We start from the raw sequence: 23844 nt of genomic DNA, 5'->3' as shown, positions 1-23844 counted from the left end.
CCGGGAAGATCCCACATGCCACGGAGCTGCTGGGCCCGTGAGCCATGGCCGCTGAGCCTGTGCATCCGGAGCCTGTGCTCCGCAACGGGAGAGGCTACAACAGTGAGAGGCCCATGTACCACACACACACACACACACACACACACAAATTACAAACAAAAAAGTAAACAAGCCCTGGATGAGAGAAGGGCATTGTGTTGGTTGCAGCCGCACAGATTCCTTTCACTCCGGTGTTTTAAGGGAGCCTGGCCTTTTCAGGTGTGTTGGTCTTCACTTTGGGCTGCTCCATTGGATCAATACGTAATTAGTACGTCTAAAGATGCCGTGAAAGCCCCTGCTGTATTAAAAAAGAAACCCAAAAAACTCTCCATCCCCTTCAAACCTCCATTTAGACTCATCAAACTCAGGCCTCAGGAAAGCGGCCAGGAGAGAGAAGCAGGCCGCTGATTGCCGTTGCCTTGGTAAGGGGAATCCGCTCCCTCCAGGCTCTGTGGTTTCCATGGGAACAGCACTGCTTGCCTCTGCCGCCCCAGGGCTGGCAAGATGTGCTGGAAAGAAAATTGGGGGAGAGAAAGAGACTTTGAGGATTTTGAAGGTGTTTGGGGGAACCCTCAGCTGGATGCGTTGCTGTTCCTAGCATGACAAGGGAACCTCGGGCTCCCAACGGCCCGAACAGGGAAGCACACTTACCAGATGCTCATCCACTCACACGGCTCCTTCAGACTGGACGCCACCCTGGAGAAACAGACGCAGAGGCCAGGCAGGCAGGAGTTGGTGACTGGTGGATTTTAACACCAACACTGATGCCGGGCAGCATCCCACCATCATTATAATTAGGAAGAAATGCAATAGGTACCCGGGAAGCACGGTGGGAGGTGTTTCACACACGCTGTCTGTGCTCTTCCCAGCAACACTGCATGGATGGCATCCACCCCTCATCTCACAGACGAAGGAGGTGGACTCAGAGAGGAGAAAAGATAACGTGTGAGTGGTGTAGGTGGGATCTGAACCCAGCCCTGATTCTGCATGGTGGGTTCTTACGTGGAATCTAACCAGCAGTCCCAGGATGACGGTAAGTTCCCAGCAGTGGTGAGCATCCTAGCTCAGGCCTTAAGAAACGCCCTTGGTTCTTTTGGATTTGGATGCAAGAAGCACCGGCGAGTGGAGGGCGGCTGGGATGGCATCAGTACCGCCATCAGCTCTGCAGGACGCACTGCAGGCCCTGCCTGGTTTTACGGATGAGGAAACAGAGGCCAAGAAGTGCTGGGCAGAGTCTTCCAGTCCAGCAGGCCACCCTGTCTCCGTTCACTCTTCTTGGGCAACTGCAGCTCTTCTGAAAGCGCCGTTTCTGGGGCGTGCTCCGGATGCGCAGGCTCAGCGGCCATGGCTCACGGGCCCAGCCGCTCCGCGGCATGTGGGATCTTCCCGGACCGGGGCACGAACCCGCGTCCCCTGCATCGGCAGGCGGACTCCCAACCACTGCGCCACCAGGGAAGCCCCGGCAGCTGTTTTCTTGAACCGTAGGGCCAGCCGGGGAAGGCTGACTCACTCCATCCCCGGTCAGTGTCCCAGTCCCCTCCCTTCAGAGCCCTTCATCCTGCTGACACTTATTAGGCACCTGCTGTATGCACTGACCGTACTGTGTGCGTGGACCAGAGGCAGTGGAGACGAGGAACCACAGCCATTTTTCAGATGAGCCAACAGGTGGATTGAGGCCCGCAGAGGTGAAGTGACACGTCGACAAAGGCCACACAGTGGGAGGCCTGGGTGTGAACCTCACAGCTCCAGATGCCCAACTGAGGGCGCTTTCCGGGGCCCAGGCTGACCCCTTCTTAGGGAGATTAAACACCATCATACCAAACTGCTTTAGAACCTGGACGAAGCAACGCTGTGTGAAATAACCGCGTGTGTACTGGTAGACGCTGTGTGGGGTGCATAGGAGGGGCTGATGAGATAAGTCATGAGCACTGGGGGCGTCCCCCCAACAAAGCTGCTGCCCCCGTGGGTCTCTGGTGACAGGGCTGCTCCCGAGACACCTCCTCTGTGGCCAGGGTCGTCTGCTACTGCCCTTTGCAGATGAGCCAGATAAGAGTCTAACGTGGTGGACTCGATGCTTAATATAAGAACAGGTTACAATGCAGCTCACTGCGGTGCACTCTGAACACTCAGGCACTGCCATGCTGGACTCGGAAGGCACAGCACAACGGCAGTGTACCCACACTTTTAGGCCCGGGTCCAGGGTCTTCCTTCTGCCACCTCCACCCCACGCCCCGCCGCTCTGTGCTGACGCCAGTCATGCATGAGCAAGTTAGGGGCTCTTCCTCCTATTCATAGAGACACCCTGTCCCTATTCCCTTGCATTTCCTCACAAGGGCGCTTGGAGGATCATGGAGATCATGGGCGTCCCCTGCAGACACCACGCAGCCCATGCAGGCATCACCACGCCACGTGCGAGGATGGTCTCTTGATGCGCCTGTGACTCTGTCTAGGGCCTTCTCTGTTCCCAGGAACACACCTGACTTGGCCAGTGCAGAGGTGTGCAGAAGTGTTAAGGGTCTGCCCTAAAGTGTTGAAGACAGCCTTAAACGTGACGGATGGGGGTCCACGTATAGCCCCGGGGCATGTTCTGCAGTGGCTCCCAGAGGGGCCCTGGCAAGGCTGAGCCTATGTGTCAGCTCCTTCCCTTTCTTATCTTACCTCTCCACTCCCCTCCTGGGGTCGCCTGCTGGCCTTCAAACTGTTGTCTGGGGGCCTGCTCTGGAGCGACCCGCCTATGAAGGAAGCTCATCTCTTGGAGGGCAAGAGGAGACAGCCCCAGCTCAGCTGTTAAAAGAAATCTCTTTTCGTGACGTTTTTCCAAAAGATGATGTATCTCTAAGAGGGAGCGTGAAATACCTGCTGTATTCTCTGCAAGGTGTGCATTAGCTCTTTGAAATCATTGTAGTAATTTCCTCGACAGCCGGGTGCATGTTTTCAGAGGGGCTGCCATGAAGGGGCGGTTGGAGTGGGAACCGTGTCAGGTGAGGCTTCCCGGGCACACTTCTCCTGGCCGCTCTTCCCACACGCCTGGGATCCACCGAAGAAGACTTCTGTTGCTGTTCAGAAGCAAACCAATTGGAAAGCATTTAATTAACTCTCCGCTGCCTTGCATTCCCCTCAGCTGACCCCCTGACACACCCACGCTTTGTCTCAGCCACTGCCCAGCCACCTTCAGCTCAGTGAGGAGGTCCGGCAGGAGCGGCTGCTCTGCTCACAGCCCCCAGCCCCCCCACTGCTACACTGGGATCGTCTCACGGAGAATTTCACCGATTTTCTCGTGGCCAGTCGTGGCCAGTCTCGTTCCGACAGGAAGAGACACCCTTGACCGGGGACTAGGAGTTTCCGGGTGGTGATGAACCAGGCACCAGGCCAGGAAGAGCAGATCAAGACGGGGACACTGCCAAGCCTCCCACTCCCCAGAGAGAGAGGAGGGTCCCTGAGCCGTCAGGAAAGAGCAGCCTGAAGGAGAGTGCTGTGGTCCCCACGCCCACTCCCCCCTCCCGTCCCCCCCTCACCCCCGCCCAACATGTGCTTGGCCAGGACTTTGGACAGCATTCAGCCCCTCCGGCGTCAGCACTGGGCTCTGTGGGTCCTTCCCCTTCCAAGGGCACAGCCCTCAGCCTGGTCCTATCCAAGAGCCCCAGCCAGGTCCCAGGGTTGGCTGGGCATCCAGACCTCTGCCGAGACCCTTCCCGACCAAAACTCAAAGCCCGGAGGCTCCGCCTGGTCACGGTCATTCCACTCACTGCTGAGTGCCAAGGGGATTTAAAAACCAGAATGCGTGGATTCGAGACATAAATGTGTCACACACTGACATAGCACCCTTGATCAAACCGTTCCTGCAGGTCCTGGTGGAGAGGCAGGGATGACGGAGCTGGCACGGTGTGGGCGCCTTGCAGACGCGGACCGGTAAGGCTGCCTGCACCATGGCCTTCACTGCCTTCACCTGCTGCCCTCAGCCAGGGTGGGGTAGGAGGGATGAAAGTAGCTGCTTCCATAGATTAGCACCAGAGGTACCTCGAAGCCCCCTCACTTTTCCCACTTCCTCCTCGCTGACGGTAGGCGGTCCCCACGCGTGATGTTCTGCGTGGCGCCCATCACAGGGCAGACCCTGGTTTCAGTTTCCCCAGGATGACGGCTGTCCTGATCGATACACTAACCAGGCCAACCAACCAGTCTCCACTTCTGGGGGTAGGTGGGCAATGGGATGGTAACATTTACCCGGGAGCTGCCCGGCGCTGAAAAGCCCCGTGGCAGCTGCACAGAGAAATGCAAAGGAACAAACAGCCCACCTGCTTCCCTCTGGTGTGTGGAGGCAGAATTTCGATCAGATCAGGTTCCCTGCTTGGAGGGGCCCCCAGAAGGAAGAGGTCACCGGGTGGAGTAAGATGGTTAATAGATGCCGGGAGCCGGGATCACAGCACGAGGGCGGCCCCGGCCCGTCTGCTGGGTGCGTGGTCCTCGTCGTGGACCCTCTAGCATGGTGTCCAGTCCGGCTGCGCCTCGGGTTCCTCGTCTACAGCACGGGAGCAGCAGCTTTCTGTCCCGGGTCAGAGGCGTAGTGGGTGCCAAGTGCAGGGCCCACGCCTGCCAGGAGCTGAGCTCACTGCGTGCGCCGTTGTCAACTCTGCACAAGTCTGTGTGGCCGTCCTGCCCTCAGAGCCTCCGTCTCTGCCCATCCCGGCCTGTCAGCAGCCAGCCCACCCCACGGGCGCTGAGAGTTCATACAGACGAAGGGCACGTCAGGAAGGACCTGTGGGCGGGGCTTGTCATCTTCAGAACCACGGAGTGGGGCTCAGGGTTGGCCAGGTCCAGGCACCCGGTGGGCCGGACGGTGACAGGAAATCTGGGCTCTGGGTGCCCGAGGGTGAGAGACAGGCCTGCCCTGCAGGGTTCCCTCTCCTTAGCTTTGCCCCACCGCGGCCATCATCAGCGTCCTGGGTTTGGAAAGTGGGCAGAAAGGATGATTTTTCTCGTGGTTTCTGCCCTGTACTGGACTCCCTGGGGAGGGGAGGGCAATGTGTTATAGAAGTGAGAGCCGGGAGGGAGTCATAAGAGGCCCAGGCCCCAGGCCAGGGCAGGAGTGGGACAAGGAAAGGAGGGACAGAGGGACCGTTTAGAGCAGGGACTTAATCCTGTGTGTGCCACGGACCCCTGGGTAATCCCTGAAGCCTGCAGACCTCTGCTCGGGAAGACGTTTCAGTGTTTGCAAGATGTGTGAGGTGACAGAGGGACACTGGTCCACTGAAATGAAGTTGTCACTGTGTCAGAAGATAGACCTGCATGATCGTGGTTCCCGTGTTTTCTCACGAACCCTTGGTCACAGGTGGCGGTTTGCAAGCCACCCTCACTCTAAAGTGATGCGTGAGCCATGAGGATGGCAGGACAGAGGATCACGAACGTGTCTCCTGGGGGCAGAGCCCGGGTGCTTCTCGCACAGCTGCGGTTTGTTGCCTCCGTTCTTATCTGGAGGAAACACCAAATTCCAGTTAGAGATTTGTGAACATGAAGATGTAATCTTTCCTCATCCAGGTTCGTGGACCCCGTATCAGAACGAGGGTGGCGGCGCTGTCCCGGACCTCCCGCCCTGAACGTGTTGCCACCCGTACTGAGCTGTTTTTCTCTCTCCCTTCTGTAGCCCTGCACGAGTTCCCCAATGACATCTTCACCAACGAGGACAGAAGACAGGGGGCGGTCGTCCTCCACGTGCTCTGTGTAAGTACCCCTCCGGTGGCCCTGTCTTCAGGGCCGGAGGGAAGGCCTGGCGGGGGTCTGGGGGGCGGGGTGCAGAGAGGTGCTCTCAGAGGAGTCTCCCCTCCTGTTCACATACCTGGTAGGGGGCCTGTGAGCCCCATGGAGGGCGATCTCCAAATGTACTTTTTAAAAAATGTTTTTATTGAAGTATAGTTGATTTACAGTGTTTCAGGTGTGCAGCACGGTGATTCAGTTACGTAATATATATGTGTGTGTGTATATCTATGTGGACCTATTCTTTTTCAGATTCTTTTCCATTATCAGTTATTACGAGATATTGAGTATAATTCCCTGTGCTTTACAGTTAGGCCTTGTTGTTTATCTGTTTTATATATGGAAGTGTGTATCCAAACGTACTGTTTCTAAGAGGCCACAGGTGTGTACACTGGAAGATACCTGGATTTTTCTTTCCTTGATACCCATGCCCAGGGCGTGGGTTCTGAGGTTGCGCAGAGCATGGGCTCTCTCTGCTGAAACGCCACCTTCTCGGGGAGGCCTTCCTTTTCCAACCAGTCTTTGTCAACTGCCTGTCTTTCCCCTTACCCGGCTTTATGTTTCTCCACAGCACCGAGCACTCTGTGACATAATATTATAGAGTTATTTGCTTACTGCCCGTCACCCTCACTCACACATCAGCCCCGTGAGAACAGGGACGTAGTTTTGTGCGTGGCTTCCTTCCCAGACCTGTACCTGGCACGTGATGGGGCCAAAGTGTTTGTTAAATTCGTGGATTCAATGTAATGGCACGTAGTAGGTGGTCCACCACTGCCCTAGCACTTCATCCACAGGCCCAGTGGCTTGAAGGCCTTTGGTTTTCCTTGTCCCCATTCGGAGAGTTTGGGGAGGGTGCAGGGGTGAAGCTGTCTCGAAGGAGTGGCTGCAGAACCAGAAAGACCCAGGGCAGAGGCTCCACTAGGTCCGTCACCGTGCTTTCCCATCTCGGCGGCATTCACTCTCCCCCGGAATGCTCTTAATTCCGTTCTGGTTACTTATTGCTGGGAAACAGTCTCCAAATTTAGTGACACACCCAAGAACCACTTTCCAGGGGTCAGTAGTTCAGAAAGGGCACAGAGGGGATGCTGTACCCCCGGATCCGGGGCCCGGGGTGGGACGATTCGGATGGCTGGTGGTGACGCCGACGGCTGGGGCTGGAGCCATTGCTGCTGGAGGAGCCCTCGGAGAAGGCTCGTCCACTCCCTTGTTTGCTGTCCGTGTCTGCGGTGCCCAGAAGACTAGGTCGGCTGTGACCGCTGACCAGAGCACCTTGGTGTGGCCCCTCCAGCGTGGCTCCACGTGGCAGCTGAGGGTTTGCAGAGGGAGGGTCACGGTGACAAGGAAGAAGCCCTGAATGGCCCGGCCTTAGAAGTCGCACACGTCATTTCCAGCGGCCTCTATTGCAGTCACACATACACCATGACTCAGGGGAGGGGACAGAGACCTTACTTTTCCAACCACACCTGACCTGAGTAGGTCAGTGGGCACACCCTGGGCTCTGGAGTCAGACCAGACGTGGGCTGGGGCCCAGTTCTGTGCTCCCTGCTTTGTGCGTGGCTTCCGGTAAGATATTTACCCTCTGGACGCATAAGCTGCCCTCAGCGTGACCCCCTTCCTGGTGAACTTTCCCCACGCACCCCAACCGGCCAATACTCTGCCTGAAAAAAGGGCACGAGGGATCTCCTGTCAGCAAAGACATTCTCTAACAATACCAAACGGTAGAGCAGACTCTGCAGCCTCCTGCCCTTCAGCGCAGTTGCAGGCACAGAGCAGTTACTGTGGAGGGCAGCTGCCACCCCTGGCACAGGGAGCCTTCCCGGTCACCGGGCTGAGAACGTCCCAGCAGCCTTAGCGCCCTGACGCCTCGGCATCTGAGAGATGAGGCTTCCCCTCTCGGCCCAGGCCCGAACGGCACGAGCTTCCGTCTCCCAAGGCAGTGCGGTTATCTGCCGATGGCGGGGCTCCGCCTCCCACCGGGGTCCTGAGGAGGGTGCGTGCGCCTCGTCCTCCGTGAGCCGAGGGTCCCCGTAAGGCCTCTGCCCTCTGGCAGTGCATCCCAGGCAGGCATGAAGGGTAATTCTCCCCTTTGCTTAAAGGTGCTTTTTTCCCCCACGTGCCTAAAGGGGTGGACATAAGCCTGCAGCTTCACACTTTGTCATCACTGGCTCTGACCCCCATCCTCGGCCCTGGGCCCTGCATCATAGAAACCACAGGGCAGGGAGTCCAGGGGCCAAGGTCAGCGTCCACCCCTTCAAGACCACGCTCCAGGCACCCGGAATTTCAGAATTCTCCACCCAGGCAGCCTGTACCTGTGGCCAAGGCCTGCGCAGGCCTCCTCCCGGACCCACCTCACAGAGGGAGGAGACCCCGGTGGAGAAGCCTGACCTCCTGCCTAGGGGGGTCCCCGTGCAGGCAGGTGCAGGACGGGGCCAGGCTCGGGTCAGGAAGGGCCCCTCTTCTCCACCTGTCAGGGTGGGCCTGCTGGTGGCCTCCCCAGGGTCAAGGAGCAAGTCTCGGTTATCCTACCCTTGAGAGTATAAGCCCCCTGGGGGGACCTGAGCATCCCGAGAAACCCTTACGCAGCGTCTGACGAGTCGCAGAACAAAAGCTGCTCAGTCCCTGATTGTTCAGCACTGAGACAAACCGTTCTTTTTACCCCTCCACCCACTATGACACCCAACACATTTAAGGCGCTTAGAAATTGTCAGATGAACATTGTTGGTTGTAAGAAAGGCTGCCAGGGCTAACCTGAGCCGTTTCGGTGGCCAGTGAACAGATAAATGCATGAGTCAGAGCTACGGGAGCTACACACAGGTTCCTGCACTCAGCCTGCTGGAAAGCGTCTCCAAGCCCCTGCAACATGGTGGCACCGGGCTGGACCCTTCTAAAAGCCTGGACACAGCTCACCCTGCAGGAGCCCGCTGTCCTGTAGGCAGGCCCACCTCTGGACCGCTCCCACGGTGTGTGAGCGTGGCCGTGGTCCCCCCAGTGCCGTGGGAATGCAGTGAAGGCTCCATCCAGTGCTGAAGGGCAGCTGAGTGGGTTTGAAAAGTGGGCAGGTGTTTTCTAAAGGAGAAGGGGGAAGGGATTCCAGGCAGAAACCAGAAACCCGTGATCGAAGATGTAGGCCCTCGAGTCCAGGGGTTCTGGAGTGAGCGGAAACTAAGGTGGGAGGGTGGGAGGTACCAAGAGGTGACTCAGCTGCTGGCTTGGAAGTGCGGGGAAGCAGCCCCCAGTCGCCATCCCTCCTCGCCTGGGGAATTGGATCAGGCATGGCCAGAGGTGACCCAGAGCAGTCTGCTCCCCAGCCAGGCGACAGAGGTCCAGGAAGTCCAGTGAGGAAGGCTCAGGGCCATTTGGGTAGGGGTCCCAGAATCCAGGTTCCTGAGGAACACCTCTCAGGACATCATAAATGGGATGTGGGGACTCATCTGGCCTCCTCCAGTGAGGGGAGGGAAGCCCTCTGTGGGAGGGTCCCAGAGCTGTGTCCTGTCACCCCAGGCCGCCCCAGGGAGAGGGCCCCAGGAACCGACTGGCAGTGATTTGGGGTCTCCACCAGCGTGCCTGAGCCTTTCAGAGTATAACCCCAAACCTGATTAAACTTTACATTTGCACCTAAACTCACACACCCCTTTCCACACAGACCCAGTGAGTTTGCTTTTCACGGGAGGCTTTTCAGCCGGGTGCTGGCCTCTGGTCACAGGTGGTTCCGAGGACTCCCTGAAACCATCCTTCAATCTTACTTGTCTAAAAAGCTTACCTCTCTTTTTCTTTTCTTTCACACAAATACGTCCCTCTTTTGTGTGAGCTTTGTGGAAATCACGTAGCCATTTCTGGTTAAAATTTCCCCACACTGTGACTTCAACTTTCCCTTGGCTTTTTCTGGTTTTGTGGCTGTCAGAAATGCTCAGGCCTGAGACTGCGCTAGAAAAAGAGTCCTTCCGACTTTCTTTCCATATGGGTTCCTTCCTAGAGTGCAAATCCGTCGTCTGTGTAACTATCAACAATGACTATCCCCGAGGAAACACACTTGTCTGAGAACTTGCTTTACAGTCAGCCTGTTCTAACGTTGAGATGCTGAAAGCAGTGTTCCTGGTCTGTGAGGAGATGTGCACCCTAGAAACTCATGGGCCCTGCCCCAAATGGACAAGCAAGCCTGGAAATAACTCTGTGGAATCATGCTTTGTTGGTGATTTATAAATACCTTGTGGCGTTTTGCTGCGCATCCTGCGTGTAGACAGCTGAAGCTCTGCGATTGTGAGCCGGGCTCCACATTTTCTCTTCCAGTGAAGAAGCTTTAAGTCATCAATGTTTGAGATTCTTTCTCAAGACTGGTCTGTCTTGAATAAATCAGCCTCCACAGCAGAAGTAAATGCCCCCTGTGTACCTTGTTAGCTTTCGAAGGGATTCTGCCTAAGTTTTGAGCCTTCCTTTTGCATTTTTAGTGTGATTCCTCTCTTTCGGCGGGCAGAGATTTCTACATGCTTGGGTGTGAGGTGGTAAGGTATCGCACTCCTGGAAATGAACGTGGAGGCCTTACAAACGCAAATTCTGCTAAGTGAGTCTGGAAGATGGGCTGCTAGCTGGTCCAGTGACTCAGACCCACCCATGGACCAGCCCAGGAAAGAAACATCAACGAGAATGTTTCTGACATCCATCCTTATATTCTAAAACCTAGACACTCTGTGCCCACGGAAGAAACTTCTTCCTCCGAGGAGACTTTAGGGTCACATCAGGCTTCCCAGGGTGGCCAAAGGGATGCTCAGGCCACCAGGAGGTCCCTGACTGTCTTCCTTCAGCCAGCTCTGTCCGGTGGGGGGACTCCCTTGTCCATATGTCCATCCTCACTGCATCCCAGTGTCCAGTGCCCATTAGCGGCTCCCACGTGAGGAGAGGAGGTGGGCTCCCAACAGCGTGGGTGTTAGAGAAGCACAGGCAGGAGCCGTGTGCTGGGCCATCGTGCGAGGGCTCCCGCCCGGGGAGGTGCTCCAGGAGCAGCAACGGGGACCGTTCATGTCAGTCCCTGCAGCATCCCCATAGGATGGTGTCCAGGGCTGGATCCCCAAGGTTGGTGGTCTCCCCAAGCCCCCAGCTCCTGTCCACATTTCTCTCCTCCTTCTCTGCCCCGGAAGTTTTTAATCTGGTCTAGGAATTGAGGAAACTCACTCTGTGAGCCTGCATCCAGATTCTCCCTTATTCCCAGATCAGCTTTTTGAACTCAAGAACTTGCTCATTTCTGTCTCGTGATTCCATGAAGACCTCCTGTCTCCCCAGAGCTGCAGAGGAAAACAACTGGCACTGGAGGAAGGCCCCTGGGACAGAGGTGGTGAAATGTGATTGGAATTCGAGGGTGAGGCTGTTCAGATATCGTCCTCCCTCTGCAGTTGTGGTTTCTCTAGGTCCAGTCTGTATTTCCTTGATGTCGCGGCATTGCCCGCCTAGCCCAAGCAGAGTGCCTGCATGCCCTGGCTCTCTCTGTCCTGCCCCCTCTAGGCCATCTCTGCCCCCGAGCTGCCCCCGGCTCCCCCTGGTGTCCTCTGCCTCTGCTCTGCTTGCTCACTCCCCGCCCCACCCGCACTGTTCACTGTCCCTTAATTCACAACCCCCAGAAGCCTCGTGTTTTTTCTGCCAGACCATGGGTCACCCGCCGACCTGACACTTGGTCAGGTCTTCATCAGTCAGGGAGACTGAAGCACAGGAGGGTGGGCGGATCCTGAAGGGGGACTCTTGGCTTTGCAGCCTGCACCCTAACTCCAACCTAACCCCCCACCCAGAGCAAGGTGAAGGCTACTTTGGATGTGCTCCCTGGGAACCCCGGGGGAGAGCCCCATCTCGGGTGGGAAGGACTCCCTTCCTCTCCCTGACTCCTCCGAGCTCCAGTCCCCTTTCAGTCCTGCGGGAGGGGGCTCTCTGGAAGGGGCCTCACTCCGTGGATATCATTTCCTTGTGGGCTGGGCTGCTTCCAGTTATCTGTTTAATTATAATATCTGGAAAATAGTTTCCCTGGATCCACTCCCTTCCCTGGGGCCTAGATTGCTTTTGTTAAGAGCCAAAGAATAAACTAATTGATGCCCTAGCCAGTTCTCAGGGGATGGAGGGGCCGGGGTACCAGCAGGAGGTGGAGGGGGCCCTTCCTGCCCCCCCACCCCCACCCCCCACCTCGTGCCGACTTGGAGAGGCAGCTTTGCATGTCAAAGCGCCACCTCAGCCCCAGGGGTTATTTTTAGCTCTCCAAGGCCACGCTTTTGCTTTTTTGGGCCTGAGACTCAACTTTACTTGCATAGACCAGCGCTATCTAGTAGCACTTTCTGTGCTGATGGAGGTGTTCTCTCTCTGCTCCTTCCAATACGGGGGCTGCTGGCCACCTGTGGCTACTGAGCATTTGAAGTGTGGTTAGTCTGACTGAGAGGTTAGTCTGATTTTAAATTTTATTATAATTAATATAGGTTTAAATAGCCACAAGTGGAAGGGGCTCCCCTAGAAAGCCTAGAGATGAATTCTAATTCAGCATCATCCCTCCCTTTGCTTATGTTGTCAACTCAAAATCACGAAGCAGAGGTGGCCGGGAATAAAAGGTCACCAGGAAAGAGGCGCTGCTCCTTTACCCCAGCCTCTGATGGATTTAGTAGCTCCAACAAACGGGATGCAGAGAAGGCACTGCCAGGCCACCAGGACGGGATGTTTGATGAGAGAGTAGGACACCGAGATTAGGAGTGAGAAAGTATATCACCAACATGCTGGGGGCTTTGGAACAAGTTACAGAACTTCTCCTGGCCTCAATTTCCACATCTGTAAAGTGGGAGTACATAGTAGATACTCAGGAAATGTTAGGTTCTTTAGTCTTCACCTTCTCCCCACCCCACATCCCTCTAAGGGCAGCTCACCTGTGCTTAACCCATCACAAAGGACCAGAGACAGACCCACTGGGAGACAGCCCCATCTTGCAGGGCACCAGGATAGGGGGTGTCCCAGAGACCTCTGTGCAACTGGCATTTCCACCCAGGGCCCAGGGCTCTGGGAGAGGGGCTGCCTCAGGGGTTTTAACATTTAAGGGGACCCACAGGATCTGGTCAGCAAGGCCCTGGCACAAGCTCACTGGTGAGGTAGATGTGTTTAGTTAAGGGATTTCACCCTGGAAGAGAAAAATGATTAGAGGAGCTTGTGGAATTTCCTGTTTACTCTTGGAAAAGTGCTGAGCATGTCCTTAATTTGTCAGTGTCAACTCAAAGCTAAAACTGGTGTCCAGAGAGGCTTAGTACAAAGAGGGTAAATTATGTTCCGATAGATCTTAAGTTACTCACTCCTCTCCTCGCATGAGACCCAGTTCAGACGACCCAGGGCTGACCATTAGGCACCATGGGCTGCACACAGCTTGGCTGGTGGTTGATTCTCCAGGACCCGGAGCTGGATATAAAGCCTGGAGGTTAAGAGCACGCACTTTGAGTGACGCCCACCTGAGGCTCAGTCCTGGCTTTTCTACCGATGAGCGGCGTAGCCATGACAAGCTGCTTTACCTTGCCACGCCTCCGTTTCCCCATCGGTCCCTGGAGGTAAATGCACGCCCATCTCATCTGGCTGCTTTCAGGAATCATGAAGACAGGCGTGCAAAGCTCCTGGCGGAGCATCTGGCGCTGCCTGGATTATGCCCCACCTGTACCCACTTAGTATTTACAGCGGGTGTGTGCCTGCCTGACCCCCCATCATCCAGCCCCCGTGACTCTGGGCTTTTTCTGGTCCCCAGAGCCCCTTCTACCAGAATGCAGGGCAGCACAGATGTGCCAGGAAGTCACCAGCCCCCAGAAGTAGCCCTCAGACAGAGAGGGGTTGGGGAATAAATAAATACCTCGGTTCCCTTGTGCCTCGGATGTGCTCACGGAAACGCCACCCTGTCTCCCGCAGTTGTCCAAGCAGGGATAAGCTCTAGGTGCCCATCCAGCATCTTGCTGGATAACACACCTTGACGAGCTGCCCGTTCTTCCCCAACTCAGTTTCCTGCTCTTCTCCGGGGGGGCTCTTCCTGAGATTCCCCCCCTCCCAGTTAAAAGACTTGCACTGGAATCCTGGAATCCAGTTCTGCTTCTGAGGCAAAGGCTGAAGAGATATCACCTACCATTATTATTATGCACATCCGTTCCCTCTCTAAAACCCATGAGGCTACAGGAGATGCAGAATTCTGAGACTCCAGCCCCTTCTGGACAGGCACACACTGAGGTGCGACACGAGTTGATCTACTGTGTCTTTGGTTCACGTCCTGAACGCAGCGCAAGAGAGAAAGAAGCTTTGGGGGGAATGAGCTTTGGAGCAGACAGTGTCACATTGGATCTTATGAGGAGCATCAAATGGTGAAGGAAGAGAGCGTGCACATTGCTTAGATACCAAACGTTTACCCATGGGGACTGGACACCCACAGCCTGCTGTATGCTTCTCTTCACCTTATTTATCTAATTTATCACTTGGTCTACCCTTCCCCACTCTAATTATTTTATTTTCCTTTATTTTCTTACATACAAAACAAACTTAATTTCTGTGTTCCTCTGAGATGACATTGCCAACAGTCCCAGTCTGTGAATAATAGTAGTATACTGACTACAATTTTGTAGTACTTTTTCCTCTGTAAAGTGTAAGTTCAAAAGCTAAACACACAATGAGATACTGATACTTAGCCTAAAGAACTAGTCTTTAGCAAACATTGACCAAATCAATCGGGAAAAAATAGCCCGTTACATGCTCTAATTTATCAGAAAACACTCCATGTATTTTTCTTTTTGAATTTTATTTATTTTTTTATACAGCAGGTTCTTATTAGTCATCCATTTTATATATATTAGTGTATACATGTCAATCTCAATCTCCCAATTCATCACACCACCACCACCACCCCCGCCAGTTTTCCCCCTTGGTGTTTATACGTTTGTCCTCTACATGTGTCTCTATTTCTGCCCTGTGAATTGGTTCATCTGTACCATTTTTCTAGGTTCCACATAAATGTGTTGATATATGATATTTATTTTTCTCTTTCTGACTTACTTCACTCTGTATGGTAGTCTCTAGATCCATCCACGTCTCTACAAATGACCCAATTTCCTTCCTTTTTATGGCTGGGTAATATTCCATTGTATATATGTACCACATCTTCTTTATTCATTCATCTGTCGATGGACATTTAGGTTGCTTCCATGACCTGGCTATTGTAAATAGTGCTGCAGTGAACACTGGGGTGCATGTGTCTTTCTGAATTATGGTTTTCTCAGGGTATATGCCCAGTAGTGGGATTGCTGGATCATACGGTAATTCTATTTTTAGTTTTTGAAGGAACCTCCATACTGTTCTCCATAGTGGCTGTATCAATTTACATTCCCACCAACAATGCAAGAGGGTTCCCTTTTTCTCCACACCCTCTCCCGCATTTATTGTTTGTAGATTTTCTGATGATGCCCATTCTAGTGTGAGGTGATACCTCATTGTAGAGGTGTGAGGTGATACCTCATTGTAGTTTTGATTTGCATTTCTCTAATAATTAGTGATGTTGAGCAGCTTTTCATGAGCTTCCTGGCCATCTGTATGTCTTTGGAGAAAAGTCTATTTAGGTCTCCTGCCCATTTTTGGATTGGGTTGTTTGTTTCTTTAATATTGAGCTGCATGAGCTGTTTATATATTTTGGAGATTAAACCTTTGTCCGTTGATTCGTTTGCAAATAGTTTCTCCCATTGTGAGGGTTGTCTTTTCGTCTTGTTTGTGTTTTCCTTTGCTGTGCAAAAGCTTTGAAGTTTCATTAGGTCCCATTTGTTTATTTTTGTTTTTATTTCCATTTCTCTTGGAGGTGGGTCAGAAAGGATCTTGCTGTGATTTATGTCAAAGAGTGTTCTTCCTATGTTTTCCTCTGAGAGTTTTATAGTGTCCAGTCTTACATTTAGGTCTCTAATCCATTTTGAGTTTATTTTTATGTATGGTGTTAGGGAGTGTTCTAATTTCATTCTTTTACATGTAGCTGTCCAGTTTTCCCAGCACCACTTATTGAAGAGACTGTCTTTTCTCCATTGTATATCCTTGCCTCCTTTGTCATATATTAGTTGACCATAGGTGCATGGGTTTATCTCTGGGCTTTCTATCCAGTTCCATTGATCTATATTTCTGTTTCTTTACCAGTACCATATTGTCTTGATTACTGTAGCTTTGTAGTATAGTCTGAAGTCAGGGAGTCTGATTACTCCAGCTCCGTTTTTTTCCCTCAAGACTGATTTGGCTATTTGGGATCTTTTGTGTCTCCATACAAACATTAAGAATTTTTGTTCTAGTTTGGTAAAAAATGCCATTGGTACTTTGATAGCGATTGCATTGAATCTGTAGACTGCTTTGGGTAGTATAGTCATTTTCAAAATATTGATTCTTCCAATGCAAGAACATGGTATATCTGTCCATCTGTTTATGTCATCTTTAATTTCTTTCATCAGTGTCTTACAGTTTTCTGCATACAGGTCTTTAGTCTCCCTAGGTAGGTTTATTCCTAGATGTTTTACTCTTTTTGTTGCAGTGGTAAATGGGAGTGTTTCCTTAATTTCTCTTTCAGATTTTTCTTCATTAGTGTATAGGAATGCAAGAGATTCCTGTGCATTAATTTTGTATCCTGCAACTTTACCAGATTCATTGATTAGCTCTAGTAGTTTTCTGGTGACATCTTTAGGATTCTCTGTGTATAGTATCATGTCATCTGCAAACAGTGACAGTTTTATTTCTTCTTTTCCAGTTTGTATTTTTTTATTTCTTTTTCTTCTCTGATTGCCGTGGCTAGGACTTCCAAAACTATATTGAATAATAGTGGCGAGAGTGGACATCCTTGTCTTTTTCCTGATCTTAGAGGAAACGCTTTCAGTTTTCACCATTGAGAATGATGTTTGCTGTGGGTTTGTCATATATGGCCTTTATTATGTTGAGGTAGGTTCCCTCTATGCCCACTTTCTGGGGAGTTTTTATCATAAATGGGTGTTGAATTTTGTCAAAAGCTTTTTCTGCATCTGTTGAGGTGATCATATGGTTTTTCTTCTTCAGTTTGTTGATATGGTGTATCACATTGATTGATTTGCATATATTGAAGAATCCTTGCATCCCTGGGATAGATCCCACTTGATCATGGTGTATGATCCTTTTAATGTGTTGTTGGATTCTGTTTGCTCATATTTTGTTGAGGATTTTTGCATCTATATTCATGAGTAATATTGGTCTGTAATTTTCTTTTTTTGTAGTATCTCCATCTGATTTTGGTATCAGGGTGATGGTGGCCTCATAGAATGCGTTTGGGAGTGTTCCTTCCTCTGCAGTTTTTTGGAAGAGTTTGAGAAAGATGGGTGTTAGCTGCTCTCTAAATGTTTGATAGAATTCACCTGTGAAGCCATCTGGTCCTGGACTTTTGTTTGTTGGAAGGTTTTTAATCACAGTTTCAATTTCATTACTTGTGATTGGTCTGTTCATATTTTCTGTTTCTTCATGGTTCAGTCTTGGAAGGTTATACCTTTCTAAAAATTTGCCCATTTCTTCCAGGTTGTCCATTTTATTGGCATAGAGTTGCTTGTAGTAGTCTCTTAGGATGCTTTGTATTTCTGCGGTGTCTGTTGTAACTTCTCCTTTTTCATTTCTAATTTTATTGATTTGAGTCCTCTCCCTCTTTTTCTTGATGAGTCTGGCTAGTGGTTTATCAATTTTGTTTATCTTCTCAAAGAACCAGCTTTTAGTTTTATTGATTTGTGCTGTTTTCTTTGTTTCTATTTCATTTATTTCTGCTCTGATCTTTATGATTACTTTCCTTCTGCTAACTTTGGGTTTTGTTTGTTCTTCTTTCTCTAGTTCCTTTAGGTATAAGGTTAGATTGTTTATTTGAGATTTTTCTTGTTTCTTGAGGTAGGCTTTTATTGCTATAAACTTCCCTCTTAGAACTGCTTTTGCTGCATCCTATAGGTTTTGGATCGTCATGTTTTCATTGTCATTTGTTTCTAGGTATTTTTTGATTTCCTCTTTGACTTCTTCATTGAGCTCTTGGTTACTTAGTAACACATTGTTTAGCCTCCATGTGTTTGTGTTTTTACGTTTTTTTCCCTGTAATTCATTTCTAATTTCATAGTGTTGTGGTCAGAAAAGTTGCTTGATATGGTTTCAATTTTCTTAAATTTACTGAGGCTTGATTTGTTACCCAAGATGTGATCTATCCTGGAGAATGTTCCGTGAGCACTTGAGAAGAATGTGTAATCTGCTGTTTTTGGATGGAATGTCCTATAAATATCAATTAAATCTATCTTGTCTATGTGTCATTTAAAGCTTGTGTTTCCGTATTAATTTTCTGTTTGGTTGATCTGTCCGTTGGTGTAAGTGAGGTGTTAAAGTCCCCCACTATTATTGTGTTACTGTTGATTTCCTTTTTTATAGCTGTTAGCAGTTGCCTTATATATTGAGATGCTCCTGTATAGGGTGAATATATATTTATAATTGTTATATCTTCTTCTTGGATTGATCCCTTGATCATTATGTAGTGTTCGTCCTTGTCTCTTGTAACATTCTTTATTTTAAAGTCTATATTATCTGATATGAGTATTGCTACTCCAGCTTTCTTTTGATTTCCATTTGCATGGAATATCTTTTTCCATTGCCTCACTTTCAGTCTATATGTGTCCCTAGGTCTGAAGTGGGTCTCTTGTAGACAGCATATATATGGGTCTTGTTTTTGTATCCATTCAGCAAGCCTGTGTCTTTTGGTTGGAGCATTTAATCCATTCACGTTTAAGGTAATTATCGATATGTATGTTCCTATTACCATTTTCTTAATTGTTATGGGTTTGTTTTTATAGGTCCTTTTCTTCTCTTGTGTTTCCCACTTAGAGAAGTTCCTTTAGCATTTGTTGTAGAGCTGGTTTAGTGGTGCTGAATTCTCTTACCTTTTACTTGTCTGTAAAGCTTTCTCTCACTTTTTACTTGTCTGTAAAGCTTTTGATTTCTCCATCGAATCTGAATGAGATCCTTGCCAGGTAGAGTAATCTTGGTTGTAGGTTCTTCCCTTTCATCACTTTAAATATATCCTGCCACTCCCTTCTGGCTTGTAGAGTTTCTGCTGAGAAATCAGCTGTTAACCTTATGGAAATTCCCTTGTATGTTATTGTTGTTTTTCCCTTGTTGCTGTCAATAATTTTTCTTTGTCTTTGATTTTTGTCAACTTGATTACTATGTGTCTCGGCATGTTTCTCCTTGGGTTTATCCTGCCTGGGACTCTCTGCGCTTCCTGGACTTGGGTGGCTATTTCCTTTCCCATGTTAGGGAAGTTTTCAACTATAATCTCTTCAAATATTTTCTCAGGTCCTTTCTCTCTCTCTTCTCCTTCTGGGACCCCTATAATGTGAATGTTGTTGCGTTTAATGTTGTCCCAGAGGTCTCTTAGGCTGTCTTCATTTTTTCATTCTTTTTTCTTTATTCTATTCCGCAGCAGTGAATTCCATCATTCTGTCTTCCAGGTCACTTATCCGTTCTTCTGCTTCAGTTATTCTGCTATTGATTCCTTCTAGTGTATTTCTCATTTCAGTTATTGTATTGTTCATGTCTGTTTGTTCTTTAATTCTTCTAGGTGTTTGTTCTTTAATTCTTCCACGTCTTTGTTAAACATTTCTTGCATCTTCTCGATCTTTGCCTCCATTCTTTTTCCAAGATCCTGGATCATCTTCACTATCATTATTCTGAATTCTTTTTCTTGAAGGTTTCCTATCTCCACTTCATTTAGTTGTTTTTCTGGGGTTTTATCTTGTTCCTTCATCTGGTACATAGCTCTCTGCCTTTTCATCTTGTCTGTCTTTCTGTGATTGTGGTTTTTGTTCCACAGCCTGCAGGATTGTATTTCTTCCTGCTTCAGAAAACACTCGCTGTATTTTAAATGTTGGTTCTCAGTGGTTTTGCTCTTTGTCAAGTTTCATGACGATTTCCCTCTATCATCCTGCCCCTGGTGTAACATGGAGATTCCAGATAGGGGGTTCATGTTTAATCAAAAACCTGACCTTAAAGTCCAGAAGCTTCTGCACCCCAGGGACCCAGATCTGCAGCCAGTTCTGAGGACCGTCCCTCCTTGCAGATCTTCACCAGAAGAGCTCCGATGGCCCAGACATGTGTCTCAGGCGGGGGCCCCCCAGAAGCCAACCCTGAGACAAGGTCCAGGGAAGCGCTTCACTGGTGGATGACCCCACCCTGGGGCATGAAGCAGAGAAGGAAAGCAGCCAGTGGAGGGTATGTGCTACAGCCAGTTACCCTGCGGCAGGCGCTGGAACTTATCCCTCAGGGACCGGCAGCTGATGGAGAGCACGGGCCTCCGATGACGACCCAAACTGAGGCGAGAGGGAGCTGCGGTATTTATCCCCCGCCTCCTGTCAGGCACAGGCTGGGGGCTGCACTTCAGGGGGAGACGACTGCTCTGAAGCCCTCAGCCAATAGATGGATGTTGTCGGGATGGAGTTCCAGGAGCGTGGGTAACAATGATGATGGCGGACACTCCCTGTCTGCCGAGACCAGTGCCAGCCATGCCACCCCAGATGGGAGCCAACTGGCACCTGTGCCCACACCTTGAACTCACCCTCAAGATCTTCTCCCCAGCCCCACCCGGCTGGGAACTCCTAAGGCTGGAGACTGTCCTGCAGCTTTGCACAGTCTGTCTGAACCAACGGAGGTGTGTGGGTGGAGTGGAAAAATGATGTTATCACTCATCCAGTGAACGGAGAGGAATCTGCATGCAGCTCCCCAGTCCCAGCACCCGCCATGTCCCCTCAGGTGTGCTGTGTCATCCCTCCTACCCCGCCCCAGCCACTTTCCTTTCTGTTCAGCCCACACATTTCCTTTCCTTCTGGCATAGCAAGGCTCTTGTCTTGTCTAGTCCGGGCTTTTGTTTCCTTTGGTGCGTCTCCTCTGGCGCTGCGTCTGACTTTGGACTTGACAAATTCTATTAGTCCTCCTGTCTCTCAGGATTCGTGAGAAGGTCGAGAGTGTAAACCACATGCTGCCTGTGTGGTCTTTAATGCTCAGGGCCTCCGTGTCCGCATCTGCGTGTGGGGCTAAGGCTAGCCACGCCCTCATAGGAGTTCCGCTGTGGGTTAAGATAAGGCGTGTGATGTGCTTGGTCCAGGGCCGAGCACGGAACATTAACCATCATTTTCATTGCTCTTCCCTGGATCCAGCTACGGTCACCTCTTGCCTGGACAGTCACCATCACAATGATCTTCCAGCCTCCTTCAGGCCCCTCCCTTCCAGTTAGAATTAAGCACCATAAGCATCAGACTGACATGTCGAATGCGATGTCCAGGTCCTGCTTTGCTCAGGACTGTCCCGCCAGCAGCGTCCCCATGGCCAGAGGGCCAGCTTGGCTGGGGCAGGGTCGGGTCACAGTCCGAGGGCCTGAGTTCAATGCCAGCTTCATGGCTCTTTAGGTGTGTTGCCTCGGGCCAGTTACTTCGCTCCCCTTAGTTTTCAGTAACATGAGGATAATGACAGTGTCTGCGTCAGAGAGCCCTCTGTGTGGGGCGGTGAAAGAAATCCATCCTCCCAAGCGCTTAGATCACAGGCTGGTGCTAGAAAGGGCTGGGTAATTGTTAGTCATTTTTCTTATTCTTATTTCAGAGTGTCCCCACCGTCCATGTGCCAGCCATTTGTCTTTTTTTCCCTTCTTCTCTGCCCTCATATATCAGTCTCACAAAATCAGATTCTTCCTCACCCGCCAAGGAATGCCAGGGCCTTCGTGCCCCCAGTTCCTGGCCAGGCCGCTGTCACCTTTGGTCTCCTTGGAAGCCTCCTCTGAGCTCCAGCTGGATGCCGTCTCCTCCTTGAAGCTTTCTCTTACTTCCCATAAGGAAAAGTGGGATTTTTCACTGGCTCAGATCTGCCCCTGCTCTGAATCCCCACTTTCTTTGTTTGTCTCCCAAGGACTGTCACGCAGGCCGCCCTCTTACAGTGCGTCTTACCTCTCCCCCTCCCTGGATGAGTGTGAGCGACTGGGGGCCACGCTGCCTTGACGGCACCTTGCACGCACGGACAGCTTATCCAAGGCGTGGGGTGTGCACGAGTGAGTGAGTGACGTGTGCTTAATATCTTGGCTACTGAGTGTAGGGTCTGCCCACTAGGCTAGTGGGTAAGAGTAAAGCAATGAAAATAATATGATGCTTCTTAAGGCTGGGCGATCCATCAGTCCTGAGTATAATGAGATGACCTTTTGGGAATGGACTTTATTGAGAGATGTGTCCTGAGTTAAATGCTCAAGATACCCCAGAGCACAAGGCAGGAGAGAGTAGATTAAAGCAAAAACACCGATGCCACCTACCCCAGTTACATGCCTTGCCTCGCTCCACGATGTCAGTGGCGCCAGGTAGCTTGGGCTTTGCAGAGATCCAGGAACAGCAGAGACTGTCCCCTGCAGAGCTGTGTCTGTTTCCCAACTTCACAATGAGTCAGCGTCCTTTCTGAACATTTGTACCAAGATGTAGCATCTAAACAAACATGTCATTGATGACAATCACAGTGTTCTCTTACGCTATTAAGTTAAATTCTTTCCCTGAAGTGTTGGCCTCTATCTACCGAGCTATTATTTCAGCAACCAAAGCCAGTGCCTGTGTATGAAAACCACCCGAATGTGTTATCAGTTAAGGAATGGGCAGAGGTGGGGTTTGGGATGTCGCGGAAGGAGCCAGGCCTGTGTGTCTCAGACACCAGGACTCCACTCCCCTCCCTTTCCCTGAGATCCAGAGAGTGTCTCACCCTCTTCAGAGGCTCCTGAAGATTTTCTGGAACTGTTCCCATTGCTAGTGCTCTCTTGTCCTCACACTTTAAGGAACCTCAAGGGCCCCCAGAGATAACTTGCCCTTTCAATAAGCACCCCCTCTTTTGCTGGGGAATTTGGGACCCGTTCCCAAGAAGCTGGCTTAGAGGCTATTTGGAATAAACTGTCAGTCATCGACCTTCCCACTCACTGTCAGCCGGGGACCAAGATGGCGCCCACCTACCCAACTCCTAAACCAACATGTGTGTCCTCGGCTCCTGGGACACCTGTGATGCTTTCTTTGAGAGTCTTGTTTCCTAAAGCGCGCTTCACCTTTCTCCCAAGGATACTAGCAGCTGTTTAAAAATAGATTTCTTGATGCAGTGCTCTTTCACCTGGAAATCACAAAGCGAGAATGCGAGTTAGGTCCAACCGTGGCCTCATCCTTGGGCCTGTGGCTGGGATGCTCTTTGTGTATCCTTGTGATGTACCCTCAGAATACTGAGGACTTCCTGCTCCGTGCCCGGGAGTGGACTCCAAAGGTAATCATGGAATCTGTCTTGTGAGCTATTTCATTAGCGCTCCGTACAAGGGTAGAAGCCTGAGGATATATTTTTTTTCGCCTCTTGAACTTGTGAGAGCTGTCTTTTCCTCAGCGCTGTGGACTGCAGGGCTGAAGGCAGACGTGTGTGTTGGGCAGTTAGCAGAATGCTTTTCAGCATCTGAAGCTGTGATGGGCTCAGCAGTCTTGGCTCGTGCTGGGTCCTCTCATCCTCTCCTGGACACAGGCCCGGCTTCATTTGACTTCATTGCTTTCCTGTTTTACAGAGTTGGCTTGAGGCAAAACCCATTACTCTCCTCTGCAGAGGGCGGGTCCCAGAGGGTAATTTTATCCCCAGGCTCATGTGCACATACAGCACATCTGAATGCACACGTGACACACACAGATGCTTATCTATGGATACCATAACCCTCTTTTAAAAGACAATAGGAAAGAAATTTTAACATCTTAGGCAGGATTACTTAAAGTGGGATTCTGGATAAATAAAGGGGTGTGTGTATGTCTGTCTGTTTTTAATCTCTCCCTTGGCAAGTCAGAACTCCATTGAAGAGGGAGCGTAGGTTGACATGGAGTCGGAATACAGTTTGAAATGGAGCTGTGAGTTTTTAAAAGACAGCAACCTTTCATTCTCCCCTGCAAACCCACGTGCCCCTTGGCTTGGCCATCTCAGAAATCGTTGCCGACGTCCATTGAGTGGCTCAGGTTGGAATCTTAGGAATCAGCTTTGGTTTCT

At 50.7% G+C, this 23844-nt stretch overlaps 1 protein-coding gene across 4 annotated transcripts in view; it reads left to right on the top strand.

Moving 5' to 3' along the window:
• Positions 1-23844, top strand: part of SLC24A3 (solute carrier family 24 member 3) — a 463737-nt gene that overhangs the window by 262108 nt on the left and 177785 nt on the right. For all 4 annotated transcript variants that reach the window (XM_079944036.1, XM_079944035.1, XM_079944034.1 and 1 more), the window contains one exon: positions 5678-5754. In XM_079944036.1, coding sequence (XP_079800162.1) covers positions 5678-5754 — 77 coding nt within the window. The remainder of the gene's footprint in view (positions 1-5677; positions 5755-23844) is intronic.

Source organism: Stenella coeruleoalba (genome assembly GCF_951394435.1).
Source record: "Stenella coeruleoalba genome assembly, chromosome: 15".
NCBI lineage: Eukaryota > Metazoa > Chordata > Mammalia > Artiodactyla > Delphinidae > Stenella > Stenella coeruleoalba.
The sequence above is the reverse complement of the archived record's forward strand: the minus strand, read 5'-3'. Positions and strand labels throughout refer to the sequence as shown.